General features: G+C 32.6%; 1 protein-coding gene across 1 annotated transcript; it reads left to right on the forward strand.

The window, feature by feature from the left end:
* Window positions 1-1,867: 1,867 nt before the first annotated feature.
* NTS (neurotensin) lies at window positions 1,868-13,392 on the forward strand. Its single transcript, XM_036110953.2, has 4 exons — window positions 1,868-2,095; window positions 4,322-4,383; window positions 10,657-10,881; window positions 13,058-13,392. The coding sequence occupies exons 1-4, from the start codon at window positions 2,023-2,025 to the stop codon at window positions 13,208-13,210; spliced, it is 513 nt and encodes a 170-aa protein (XP_035966846.1). The 5' UTR covers window positions 1,868-2,022; the 3' UTR covers window positions 13,211-13,392.
* The last annotated feature ends 280 nt before the right edge of the window (window positions 13,393-13,672 follow it).

Genomic DNA, 13,672 nt, shown 5'->3' on the forward strand with positions numbered 1-13,672 from the left:
TCACATTTACAGCTAATATTCAAGTGATATTTTGTCAACATTTCCTTGAGCTTTATTTATTAATCACTTGAGGAGAATAGGGATCACACTTCCTCTTTACTAGTAGGCTGCTATCACACATTTTTAAAGATTATTCTTTGTATTTGCAATCCAAAAGCAGATAAAGCAACTAATTTAAATATCGCACAGAGAATATAAAGTTCCTCTATTTTTTTCTCATAAGGTGGCTTTAAAAGGATTCTGTCACAAAGATAGTGAGAAGAAAGTAAATATAATCCTCAGAATTCTAATTAAGTGAAAATAAAAAGCCTTTCAAACCTCTGTTGCGCCCTCGTGTGGTAGGAAAGCAAGTGTTTAGCAGTATGTATTTCACATTTCTTTGCCAATTAATGACCCTTCGTATAAAACTTTCTCCAAGTGAGTCATGTTCAGTATTGCGTTGTACATTAAGTTCTTAAAACAAACTAAAAGTAAGAAAAATATCCGTTGTTAAATTTCTGAACATCAAATTATACAAATGATTCCTTGATGTTTTAAATAATTACTGTTTGGAATTAAACCATTTTCTTAAGTTTAAGGTAAAATAGAGAAGTTAATCTCTTACAATATACCATAAAATATAAATCAACTCTCTATAGAAAATAATCCAGGTTTTTCTCTATTGTTATTACATGACTGATATATTTAAAAGTGAAAAAGTCTCAGATACTTTTACCTTCAAATATTCACATTCCTAATAGCATCCCCTTTTCAGATCACTCCGTGTATCCTGAAATACTTAATACAAGAAGAAAGCTTCATTCCAAAAGATATTTTGAGCAATTTTTTTTTCTGAGAACCCAGAGATGAAATGAGTATCATTGTAATTTATAAAATATGATGCAAAGACATTGTCTTAGAAATCTGACTTTGGTGGATGGTGATTGTTTAGGATTGTTTCCTTTCCAAAAGAACAATTTCATTTTTATGACTATAACAGGAGAAAAAAATTGATGCAATGGTGAAAACCAGTGAGAAGGGGATTATAAAAAGAATAGGATATAACATCAATGAATCTAAAAGGAGCAGAGCAATGCAGAGAGAAAAGAGTAAAGTATCAGAAAACCTCAGGGATATAATAATATGTATTTCCACATAAATAGTTTATAGTTGGATTTCATAAACATGACATTGTTTTTGTAAGACATTTAACCAAAAGTCAGCATACATAACTCAGTCATTCTCCCAGTTACTTAAAATAAAAACTTTTCAATTTGTTAAGAAATAACGTCCTATTCCTTAGAGCTACTAGTCTTTTGTTTTTTTGTTTTCTTCCTTTTTTTTTTTTTGCTTAATCCCTATACCTTAACTTATTCTCTGATTATCTTCCACTTTCTTCCTTCTTCTAGTATTCATTATCTAAAACCTGTATTTGTCCCTAAACCACAAAACATTTGCTCACAAGTGTGGGTTATCAGAAAAGAACCCCAACTCTTTAAGACTTCCAAAGCTTAAGAATTATTGATTTCATGCATTCATCCTGGAGACTTTGCTTATATTAGAAATAACAGAGCTCATGCTTCACAAAATCAAAATGACAACTTCTTGGAGTCAGAAATGAGAGGAAATGGGGAAAGAGAGGCACTGTAAATTTTTTGTTTTTTTCCCAATGTGCTCTATATGGAATTGCTTTTGAATGATTCCTGTGCGTCAGAAATCTGGAGCAACAGTGGCAATTAGGGTAGATGTCACGCTTTCATTTGAAGTTCAGAAGTGGGGGAGGAGAGTGGGGGGACAAAGGAAAAGGGGAGGAGGAAGTGGAGAGAGGAGAGGAGGGATAGAGATGAAGGAGGGCACATCCAGAAAAGATAATCCTTGTGCTATCATGACATCATCTTTCTGCATGTATATATAGGGAATGGCCAAAGCATCTCTCATAGTTCACTTTCCAAGTCAGCTGAAGGCAAGAGGAAGCGCTAGAGAAAGCCCCCTTCGGTGTGTCTGTGACGTTTATGGACTTGGCTTGCTAGAGGGCTCAAGGAGATGATAGCAGGAATGAAAATCCAGCTGGCATGCATGATACTTCTGGCTTTCAGCTCTTGGAGTCTGTGCTCAGGTAAGCTCAGCTGCATTTCACAGTTCCCTGAGGTGATTTTTTTCTTTTTTTGCACTATACTGCTACTTATGTTAATTCATCCAGGGAGAAGAGTTTTTCCTTTATTCTGGATTTGCTTTTTAGAGATAGAAACTGAATATATTATTTCTCTGTCTTTATGATTACAAGAACTGAAAGATTTCATTTCTCTTTTTAAATCTGCAAGGTAATAAAAGAGATTTCAATGAAACATTTCATGCCCTCCCCTTGGAATGTAGCCACCAGAGTAGAAAAACTGTGGAGAACTTAAATTAGGCTGGTCAAAATCTGATGAGAAGTGTAGCTGCATTACCTGTCAAAGTGAGAACCCATAGTTAAAACCCATTCCATTCAAAATGCTTTTTCTCATCCTCAGTCATTCTTTTAGGAAGCAGTGGCTTCTCCCTCCCCCAATTATTTTCTTAACTATGTGTGTATGTTAAGATAAAGTGAAAACTGATGTTTAATGAGTAAATGAATGAACCATTATTTATAGAAAATTATTTCTAAAAAATATAAAAATATTCCAAGTACTGTTAGATAATACATTTTGTATAGTCTTTCTATGTGACAAATAAGCATACAATTAATTTAATTTTTTTGCATGTTGTTTAAGTTCATGCAAAATGTAACTGGAAAATTGGTATAGTTATATTAATGGGAATTATTTACCTACAGAGTGTTTTGCATGTGATAATTAAGAAGCCGTGTATTGCTAAATATCTACCAATAACTTATCTTGAAAATAAGACTTAAATTTAAAAGAGTAACATGTAATGTTATAATATTGCAATATCACATCAAAGTGGGGAAAAAGAATAGGGGATAAATGCAGCAAAAATCATTTAGCTTGTTGTATACCTTTATATTTTAGTAATATGACATTGAAATATTTAATTCAAACTCCTGTTATGATTTTATTTAAATTATGAAATTAAAACTAGCAGAAGACATAAATGTTACTTTGCAAAATTTTTAATTTATTTTAATCATGAGAAAAAGATCTTGAGCTTCTAACTTTGCAAAATTTTTAATGATAAATACCAAATTTTCTACAATTATGATTTTGTCTATTACATGAGGTTAAAGGTATATTTAGAGTGTATGAGAAAAATTAGACTATTGATTAAACACTGTGTTTATTAACTCTTGGAGCTTCTTGCTGTGATCAGCCAGAATTTGTAGGGATTTTGATATACATTTTTCATAAATGGCTAAAGGAATTTGTCATTCCCTTGAGAAACAGACTGGCCTTGAACAAATAGGGCAAAAAGAGCTCTGGTGTAACTTAGGTCCTGGATACAATTTAACAAGTGGTTACTCTAAGTGTGACACTTCTTTTCAAAAACAGTGTGTACTGCAAGGAAGATAGTCATTTTAACATCTGCTTTGTTTTATGACAGATCAGTGAGTATGAATGAAGTCATGTAATTATGATGTTCTATAACTTTATTTCTATTACTTACAGTATTTTCTAAAGTTTTCTTCTCTGCAATATATTCACTGGGGGAAACTGGAAAGGATATCCTAATAAAAGTCAGAAGTCCATTTTCAACACAATTACACATGTATTGATGGACAACCCCATTTTGGCTTAACCAATTTGCTTAATAGCCTGTGATAAAATAGCTAAATACACAAAATTCTAAATTCTTAAAGTAGAAAAACAAATCTTTCCAAGTGTTTTGTAAAATAGCATCTCAAGTTCACTAAATCTCAGTGTCTTTCTTTTTCTAAAATGATCAGTAAATAATTCCCCTTGGTTTTGAAAAACATTTTGTACACATCTTTTCATTATGTTGTTTTAAAAATATCAATATGCATATATTCTATATATATAAACTATTGCTGGTAAAAATTAACCAGCATTTTTTATGAAATCTCTACTATATGATATAATCAGTTTTGTTTTTTTTTTTTAAATACTGAGATTCAGAGATTAAACAACTCCAATACGTCAATAGCTCTTTTGGTATGTAATCATGTGTTTATTTTCTTAGGAGTGTTTTTATTATTCTAGCTGCCTGTTAGCCCAAAATAAAACCATAATTATTTTTTTCTGAATATTATTTTAAGGATAATAAGTGCATAGAAAAACAATAAGCTTCTAAGACTAAATTTTTTTGAGATTAATCTAAAATCTGTAGGTTACAATACAATTATTTGATATATGTTATATAGTAAACATGTGGTTTTGATTTTACTCAGATTCAGAAGAGGAAATGAAAGCATTAGAAGCAGATTTATTGACCAATATGCATACATCAAAGGTAACTTTTTCTTTTCTTTAACCAAGGACTGAAGAACATATAAGCTCTCATTATAAACATGGTGTCTTTTTCCTATAGTTAATAACTTCCCGTCAAGACTGAAAAGTTCATCAAGAGGCATTTCCTTTCTCGGGAAACTTTTCCTTGAGTTCAAAGGAGTTAAGGGTGTTGATGCAAAAGGGAACGAAATTATAGTGACTATCAATCAGCATATTGCAACTTTAATTAGGTAGTCACATATTATTTATGTGGAGATGAAAATGTATTTAAAGGAATCCTGTTTCCATTCCTATCACATCGTGTATGGCAAAAGGTATGCCTCAAGTTAAATCCATTCAGGAAAATGAAGTTGACATTTTGGTTATATTGGGAAGAGTAAAATGGAGTTCTAAATTAAAAATGAAAGTTCATGACAACTCATGAAATAAATGTGGTAGAAACTAAAGAGCAGTAGACTGCAAACAGAAGCTTGGAGATCTAATCCTCCAACTGTGAATTTACGAACTATTTGATCTTAAGCAAGGGGCTTCCTTAACATCGCTTGCCTTCGTTTCCTTATTTTTAAACGCTGGGGTTGGGGCTAGATTTACATTCTCCCTATAACAGAAGTATCATCTACACTTGTTTATGGTTTTTATGGAACCAAGTGAAATTTTGTATACCCGTACCTGTTATTTCTCTGTTGGTGTCTTGAGAACAAGAGTCCTAAAGATCCCAACCTGTACCTAGGAATAAAACACAATTAGAAAACACCTGATTACCGTGCTACCACACAGTATTGATTTAGCCGGGGTGAGTCGATCAGTGTGTATCTAAAACAGGAATGGAAAAAGTGTTCCCAACCGAAAGACGTTTCTCAAAGAAAAATAAATTTTGAGTTGAGGCGGACCCTTGGTACAATTACTATTATAAGCACTGAGATATCAATGCAAAGGATTCAACAGATGTTATAGTAAGAAAGTCAATGCTCACGGGGCGCCTGGGTGGCTCAGTCGTTAAGCGTCTGCCTTCGGCTCCGGTCATGATCCCAGAGTCCTGGGATCGAGCCCCGCATCGGGCTCCAGAGAGCCCGCTTCTCCCTCTCCTACTCCTCCTGCTTGTGTTCCCTCTCTGTCAAATAAATAAAACCTTTAAAAAAAAAAAAAAAGAAAGAAAGTCAGTGCTCAAAACTCCTGTCTAATTTTTGAAGCAATACTCCAACTCAGGTCCTGTCACCTCACGTTTCTCTTCCCTAATTGGATAAGCATGTTCTAGGTACAACAATCCCTATTATATTTGTAGAATTATCTTTGATAGTGGGTTTGAAGGGGAAATACCCATTTCTTGTCTGTATTTGAGAATATAAGACATCATTATCTGAAAGCTAACAAAGATATGTTGTCTACTATGATCCTTAAAAGACATTTGGGGAAAATTCGAGTGCATATATTTTTACCATTGCCCAGATCTACAAAAGTTGAATGGATTGAAACCAATTTTTTTCATAATTTGGTAGGCTTCATATCAGGAAAGATCAAATTTAGTTTAGTCATTAAAACTCAATAACTAAATAATAACCTTAAGATAATGGATCCCTTGTTTAATACTCAGTCTGAATAGCAACGGTGACAATTACCTCAACTCAAAAATAGGAAGACAAGTAAAGCCAATAGTCTATGTTTAAAAATGGGGCAGATTGGAATGCCTTAGTTTCTCAGTAGAGATTTTACTCCTATAATTCTAAGTTTACATTGACACATAAAACTCCTAAATAATCTCTAAAATGTAGTATAGTTTGGGAAGTGTTAGTTACTTTGTGAAAGCGTGGAGTTCTCTAGAGTTACAAGGGAAAAACAATTCCAGTTTATGGAGTGGTTTGGTTTTTCTCTTAAAAGAAATACATAAAAATATCGGCACAATAATTTTTTTTTCTTTTATTTAGTCTTGGAATATGTCTCGAAAATGCATCATGGAAAAAAAAATGGAATCGCATTGTCTCCTTTTAATTGAGAAAAGTAAAATACAATCTATAATGAGAAAGCACCCAGAAGCATCATTATTTCAGTTTTGCTGCTAGGATGGGAACAGAACGCTCAATTCATTCCTTATTTTTCACAAAACTACTATCGTTTATTTCTCTTTGACTCAGTTGATTTTTGGTGTGAGTAGAGTTCTATGCAAATGAAAACTCCAAACTTACGATCATTTTAACTAAATTACCACATTTAAAAATTTAAGAGAATAGTATTTGATACTGGTAGAACTCCATTATTAAAAGCTTCAGAAAGCTTCAGGTTTCTTCTTTCCATTTTAAAGGTAAAATATGTGAGCAATTTCAGTTTTAAAGTAAAGCTATTTAGACTACTTTGGGAAATGCTAATGGCAAATTTTACTTAAGCCACAGAAGGTCAAGAGAGAGTTCATAGCTTGAAAAGGGGAAGATAATTTTTTCTCACAATACAATTCTCTTTATTACCAGGGCTAGTACTTTCATATTGTTCTATTAAGAAAGAGAACCTGGTATAGTATGTTTTCTTCAGGATCTCAAAAAGCTGCTACAATGTTGTAATTTTCTATGGTCAAACTTAATGCCTAGTATACAGTAAGAGTTTAATAAGTATTTCTGAACTAACAATGGGAATCTAGGATTCATTACTAACCCTTCCATTTTGTATTCAACTACGAAACTTCAGAGCTCCACCACAGATGGCTTAAATTATTTTCAATTCAGTGAAATGTTTGAATTCACAATTTGCTGACCTCATCTGAGTTCAATGTACAGGGAGTGAGTATTGGTCATATAGATTAGCTCCCATTTAATTAAGGTAACAAAAGTTCGACCAGAATCTTATTTAGTATTAAAAACTTAAATCAAGTAATGCTAAGTAAGAACCACAAATACTCTTGTTTTCCTTATCTTGAAAACAAGAAGAGATAATATTCTAAATTTCTTATCTATAGGCTTAGGTCTATTATAAACATTTGTATAAAATAATTTGATAATTAAGAATGTTTATTATTAAAGAAAAATTATTCATGATGCCAGCTAAAGGTAGTATGGAAGACTTTAGCCAAGAGGGCTACTGAAATGGGGGTTTTGCAGAGATTGGCTCAATTCCAAACACAACTAGGGCAAGTGTGCATTTATAGCTGAGGCAGAGTGGGGCTCAGTGGATGGAATAAGAGGAAACATTAAGGCTAGAAGAATTCTTGCTAGAAGACACAACAGGATTCTGATATTAAGGACAGAAATGTGTTAAAGTATCTGATATTTGATCAGGTATCTAGGGTGATCAGATACCAAGGGTGAGAGGCATGTACATGTGTAAATTGACTCAGCATGATTCTTGCTAAAACTGGACTAAGGAGACCAAGGACAGAGCCCAAAGTTGGGACCTCGTCAAGAAGGGGGCTCAGAGGAGCCTGATTCAAAGAAAGAGAGTCTTTGCCATTTTTTGAATGAAATAGTGAAACCTTATACAAAGTGTTCTCAAATGCAAGATTCCTACTTAGACATCCTTTGGTCAGTAGTGCTCTCTCTGCTGGGCTTCCTAGGTATGACAGGGACTAATGGGACCTTAAATAATTACTGAGTCATGTAGTTGACTACTTTAACTGGCAGAAGGAAACCAGATGATTAATTCAGTTTCCTCATCCAAAAAAGTAACCAGATAACACTAGTCCCAACAAATATTTTATGAATAAAGCATTCTGTGGTCAAATTAGTTTGGGAAACATTTGATACTATATTGACACCATTAAAAAGTTACAATGGGGCCCCTGGCTGACTCAGTAGGTAGAGCATGCAACTCTTGATCTCGGGGTTGTGAGTTTGAGCCTCACGTGGGGTGTAGAGATTACTTAAAAATAATAAAATATTTAAAAATACATAAATAAAATTAAAAGTTACAATGAATATTTGCAAGTTAAAAGCTCTGAGGATACCAAAGTTCAAGAAATCTTTAAATTTTCTTTAAATTCAAGTTTTCCAATTTACTTGACAGTAGAACTCTTGGAAAAACAGTGAGTGCAGAACTGGTGTTCTAAGGAGTACACTTGAGAAAACACTCAATTAGATGATCTATAAAGAGCTTTCAAAATGTAAAAATATGGTATTCCATTAATTGGCATGATATAAGGTGTTGCTGCCAGACAATGGAGTATGTCCTCTCCAAGTTTCCCATAGCAGAAAAGTTTAAGCCATGGCTGGATAACTGTATTCACGGGGTATAGCTGAAAGGATTTCCAAACTGATTAAAACCTTCATATATAATATTATTATATATCATAATAATGTTTTCAAGTGAATATCTTTGTACTCAAATATTTGCATGCTCTTCAAATAAAATCTTAATCAAAGAGTGTGCACACTTTGAATTGTAATGCAAAACACCCTTTAAAAAGTTACAACAGGGGCGCCTGGGTGGCTCAGTTGTTAAGCGTCTGCCTTCGGCTCAGGTCATGATCCCAGAGTCCTGGGATCGAGCCCCGCATCGGGCTCCCTGCTCGGCGGGAAGCCTGCTTCTCCCTCTTCCACTCCCCCTGCTTGTGTTCCCTCTCTTGCTGTGTCTCTCTCTGTCAAATAAATAAATAAAATCTTAAAAAAAAAAAAAAAAGTTACAACAATCTACACCCAGACTAACAAATATTTAGAAGAGGAAGTGTCTGTCTCCTCATGTTCCTATAACTACACCAAATGAGTATGCCTATTCTTTTGAAAATCTTCTGATCTGGTGGTGGCCAAGTTGAACATCTTTCCACATATTTCTTTTTTGAGGAGTGATTCTGACTTGTTCACTCATTTTACTTATCTAAAGTTTAAATTTTTTTAGTTTTTTTTTTAATTGGTGGATTCAACAATTTCTTTTTGAAGAGCTCTCTCTACCTGTGTTAAGGATATTAACATTCTGGGGCAGCTTTTACAATATATCTTGCTTCTGATGTTGGTTCAGACTGTTAATTTTCCAGAGATGTTCTACACATTTATGTATTTAAAATTATCCTTTTCATTGTGGATTGTGGTTTGGATATTTGTTTAATAATACCTTTTTGGGTTTATAAAGCAAATTCTATATATTTAGACACTATTTTATTTTTACTCATATTTAACCCATCTGGATACTGTTAAACAACAATATGTCAAGAAAGTTATAACTAGATCTAAGTCCAGATTTCCTGGTAGCCACCTGTCCCAAGGATTTCAAATGCAAACTTTGCTATATGCTACACATTCATTTGTACTTGGACCAATTTTAGGATATTATTTCCTGTTGGGTCTAATGTTTACTCTTGCTCTATTAATTCACTCCTTTGATTACTGAGCCTTTCAGATACATTTCAATATCTGGTAGAATAAATTCCTCCTCATTACCTTTTCATTTTTCTAAATATTCTTGGTTATTCTCACACATTCATACTTCCAAATTAACATTATAATTATTTTGCCAAATCCCCACCTCCAAATTCCAGTCTCCCCATGTTTTCCAAATTGGAACTTCGATTCAAAATTGCATTACAGGTGGGGAGTAATTCAGAGAGAATTGACATGTGATATTACTGTTTTTGAATCCTCCCATCATGGTTATGTGGTCATTCCCATCTATGTGTGTGTGTCTTTAGGAAAAATGTATGCTTTTCTTCATCTATGCCGTTTGAAATTTTTGTTAATTTTTATTATTTTGCATTTTGGCTCTCCTAAGTCCTTATGTTTCCTCATTGATTGTTATTAGCACATAGGAAAGTTGTTGATGGTAATAGTGATTTTGGATAAGATCTTATTAAAAAATGGTAATTCTAGAAAATATTATAATTTGCAAATAAATATATTGATCAACTATGATGCTGCCTATGAGAACTATCAATGTGTGGAATGGATTAGTGATCTTACACTACTGTAATTGTCCAAATCTATTAGTATCATCATAGTCCATGCTCCATTAGACACTAAGTTGAAGTATACCAAAGAGAATGGTAATTTTAGTATTTTCATCTGTGATGTATACATATATTTGCATATTTATACTTACTATTATTTCTATTTTTTGCTTTGCTCATTTATGTGTGCTTGTGCGCATGTGTATAACTGTATTACATTTTTAAAAATAGAAATATAATCAATTTGGTGATATAAAGTTACTAAATAAATAACAGTGTAATTATTAGGCTAGAGTAACAATTAGGCCCTAAAATGTAATGACTTAGCACAAGGGAAATTTATTTCTTATTCATATAATACAAGTTTTAACTACTTTTTTTTTTTTTAATTTTAAGTACCTATTTTTTTCTATACTTCAGATCAGTAAAGCAAGCGTTTCTTCTTGGAAAATGACCCTGCTAAATGTTTGCAGTTTTGTAAATAACCTGAACAGCCAAGCCGAGGAAACAGGAGAGTTTCGTGAAGAGGAGCTTATTACAAGAAGGAAATTTCCCACTGCCTTAGATGGCTTTAGCTTGGAAGCAATGCTGACAATATACCAGCTCCAAAAAATCTGTCACAGCAGGGCCTTTCAACAATGGGAGGTAAAGCAAAAACAAAATACGAATGTAATTATCCATATACTAGTTAACTTTCATTTGTACTGATTTTTTTTTTTACCCTGATAATTATCATAACAGGAAGACTTACAAATATTGAAAAAGAATAAACCACGTGTTGAGGTTAACATTCCTTCAGATCTTCAAATATTTGGAGCAAAATATTTTTTCTTCAATCTTAAAAGGGGAGTATATCTTAAGGCAGATTTGATCCACATGATTTTATTGTGCTTAAATGGATGGCATATTCAGGCAATTTTTGGTGGTGGCATGCCTACAAAATTTAAGGACTCAAAATGTTTTCTTAGAAACACCAAGTCATGTGTGTTTATAAACAAGCACAAAACACAAAAGGTTCCATTTGTATTTGAATATATTAGGCAAATAAAACTGGAAAAAATATATATATATATTCCTATTTCAATTGAATACATAGATTTCAGGTCTTTAACATCTAAACTAGGTCCACCACAGCCAAGACATCCAAAATCCATTATACAAAAAGAACTACACTGAAGTAGGATAAAACAGTTGTATTAAATACTAGTGATTTACTGCCTTTGGTTTTGAAATATTTGTTTGAAGGGGGAAAAGAGAAATGAAAATGCTTTAAAGAAAAAAAATTAAAAATTTCCCAACAAGGGAACCATTTCTTTCGTATTAACCTCTAAGAGAAATTTGCTTAATGTTTTGTATTTTGGGTTTACACCAACATTGGAAATCCGAGGGTGCCCTTCCTGCTAATATAGCGATCTCTATAAATGACTATCACAAAGATACCCTGTGGAAAAGAAGAAATGCAAAACAGAATTTCTAGTGTTTATTCTAACTTATAAGCAAAAAGATGTTTTCTAAATGAAAAACAAAAAAAAACTAGTTTTAATTTTACTTGGTGGCCTACTCATCCCTTAATTCCGATTCCAGCTAAATAGCTTAGGTCTTTAAAATATTCTTTAAGTCAATAAAACTTGAAAAATGCTAATTTTAACATAGGGAAATGTCAATTGTGTATTATTTATCCAGGAATTAAAAACAACAATAACAACAACAACAACTCAATAAACTATGATACACACAAATCAGGCACACATAAAATTAGAACTTTTATTATTTTAAATGTTATTGAGTGATTTAAAAAAATGATAATACCATTCAGAACATAATATGAATAATTACAGACTATGTTCACAGAGAAACATAAGATTAAGAAACTAGATTGTCTGACAGTAGCTGTTTTACCTTCTCTGAAACTGAATGCTGTGGGTTGAAATAAAGTACTTGGTGATACAATTCAATGCACATGCATTATAATTAAAAACTTAGTCTCCTCTTAGTATTTCTTATGACCCCAAAGTTTAGAAGACAATCACAAATACAAATACAATTCTTATCTTGAACATTTGTTTAAAAATTTCACACAAATTAAGTGCAAAATTCTGGGATGAATTCTTAAACATTTTCTGCTAGCTGAAATTTTTTATTCAGAACTGTATCAGAAAAAGGTGTTCAGAACTAATTTTAGAATGTGGCATATTCAATGAGATATTAGATTAGATTCTACATGGAAATGAACTCCCTTAAGTTATTGAATTTGAACTTGCTTCTAATTATTAGGCACCACAATCTAAAGAGATCTTTATTATTTAAACAGAGCTTTCACATGTGTTAATTTCTACAACTAAGTTAGACAGAACAGGCATTCCTCTCTCTTTGATTACGAAATGGATCTTTGGAATGGCTTTCAAGTCAAGTCAGTAATTAACCAAACAGAATACAAAATCCTATTGCCTTTTGAGGCCAAACTTGGCTTACTGAATTCAAAATTCTATATTTGTTGTGATTTATGATATATTTTCATAACATTTTCGTCTATCATAAACTACAGCCTGAAAAATACTCATAGACTTCCTGGGCGTGTTGCATCAGTTGGAGGTATTAGTGTGTGGCCTTGAACAGAGAGTCAGAAAAAACCATGTTCTCATCCTATTTCAGTCAGTTGATAGTCATCTGTCCTTGGACAAAACATTTAATTGCTTTAAACCTCATATAGCTCATCCACATGGGTCTTAACTGTCTGAATAGCAAAAGAGATAAAATGTAGAAAAATACTCTGGAAGATGTCATGCATCTAAGTTTGATTTCTATTCTGCCTATCTTGCAGTTAATTCAGGAAGATGTTCTTGATGCTGGAAATGACAAAAATGAAAAGGAAGAAGTTATAAAGAGAAAAATCCCTTACATTCTGAAACGGCAGCTGTATGAGAATAAACCCAGAAGACCTTACATACTCAAAAGAGGTTCTTACTACTACTGAGAGGATAAATATTTCATTTACATGTGATTGTGATTGATCATCCTTTAATTAAATATCAAATTATATTTGTGTGGTAATGTGACAGAACACAATTATTGTGTCTCTTCTACAGTCGTGGTTTATTGGTTGTGATTTTTCTGCATTAATATAAATTGGACTAAATGTTTTAAAATAAATCTAGATCTTGAGCATGATAATGTGTTGTGTGTAATTGGAGTAGATAGTAATTAAGTCACATATAGAATATCTTGTGATTTTGCAGAGCCCTTAATGGGTTATTTAAATAGTCAAAATGTTTGAAATTTAAACCAGATTATAAGGGATTACAACAGAGTCCTATGGCAAAGCCTAGCATAGATATCACTGACTCAAAACAAAGTTATAGTACTTCTTTTATTATTCGATTTTTTTTTTAATTGAGAGAATTAAATGTTCTTTTCCAAGACTCACATAAATCTCTCA

Source organism: Halichoerus grypus, chromosome 6 (genome assembly GCF_964656455.1).
Source record: "Halichoerus grypus chromosome 6, mHalGry1.hap1.1, whole genome shotgun sequence".
NCBI lineage: Eukaryota > Metazoa > Chordata > Mammalia > Carnivora > Phocidae > Halichoerus > Halichoerus grypus.

Coding starts and splice junctions, on each gene's coding strand:
- NTS (XM_036110953.2), top strand. CDS start 2,023: ATGATAGCAGGAATGAAAATCCAGCTGGCATGCATGATACTTCTGGCT. Junction 4,384..10,656: donor CCAATATGCATACATCAAAG/GTAACTTTTTCT, acceptor TCTATACTTCAG/ATCAGTAAAGCAAGCGTTTC. Junction 10,882..13,057: donor GGGCCTTTCAACAATGGGAG/GTAAAGCAAAAA, acceptor CCTATCTTGCAG/TTAATTCAGGAAGATGTTCT.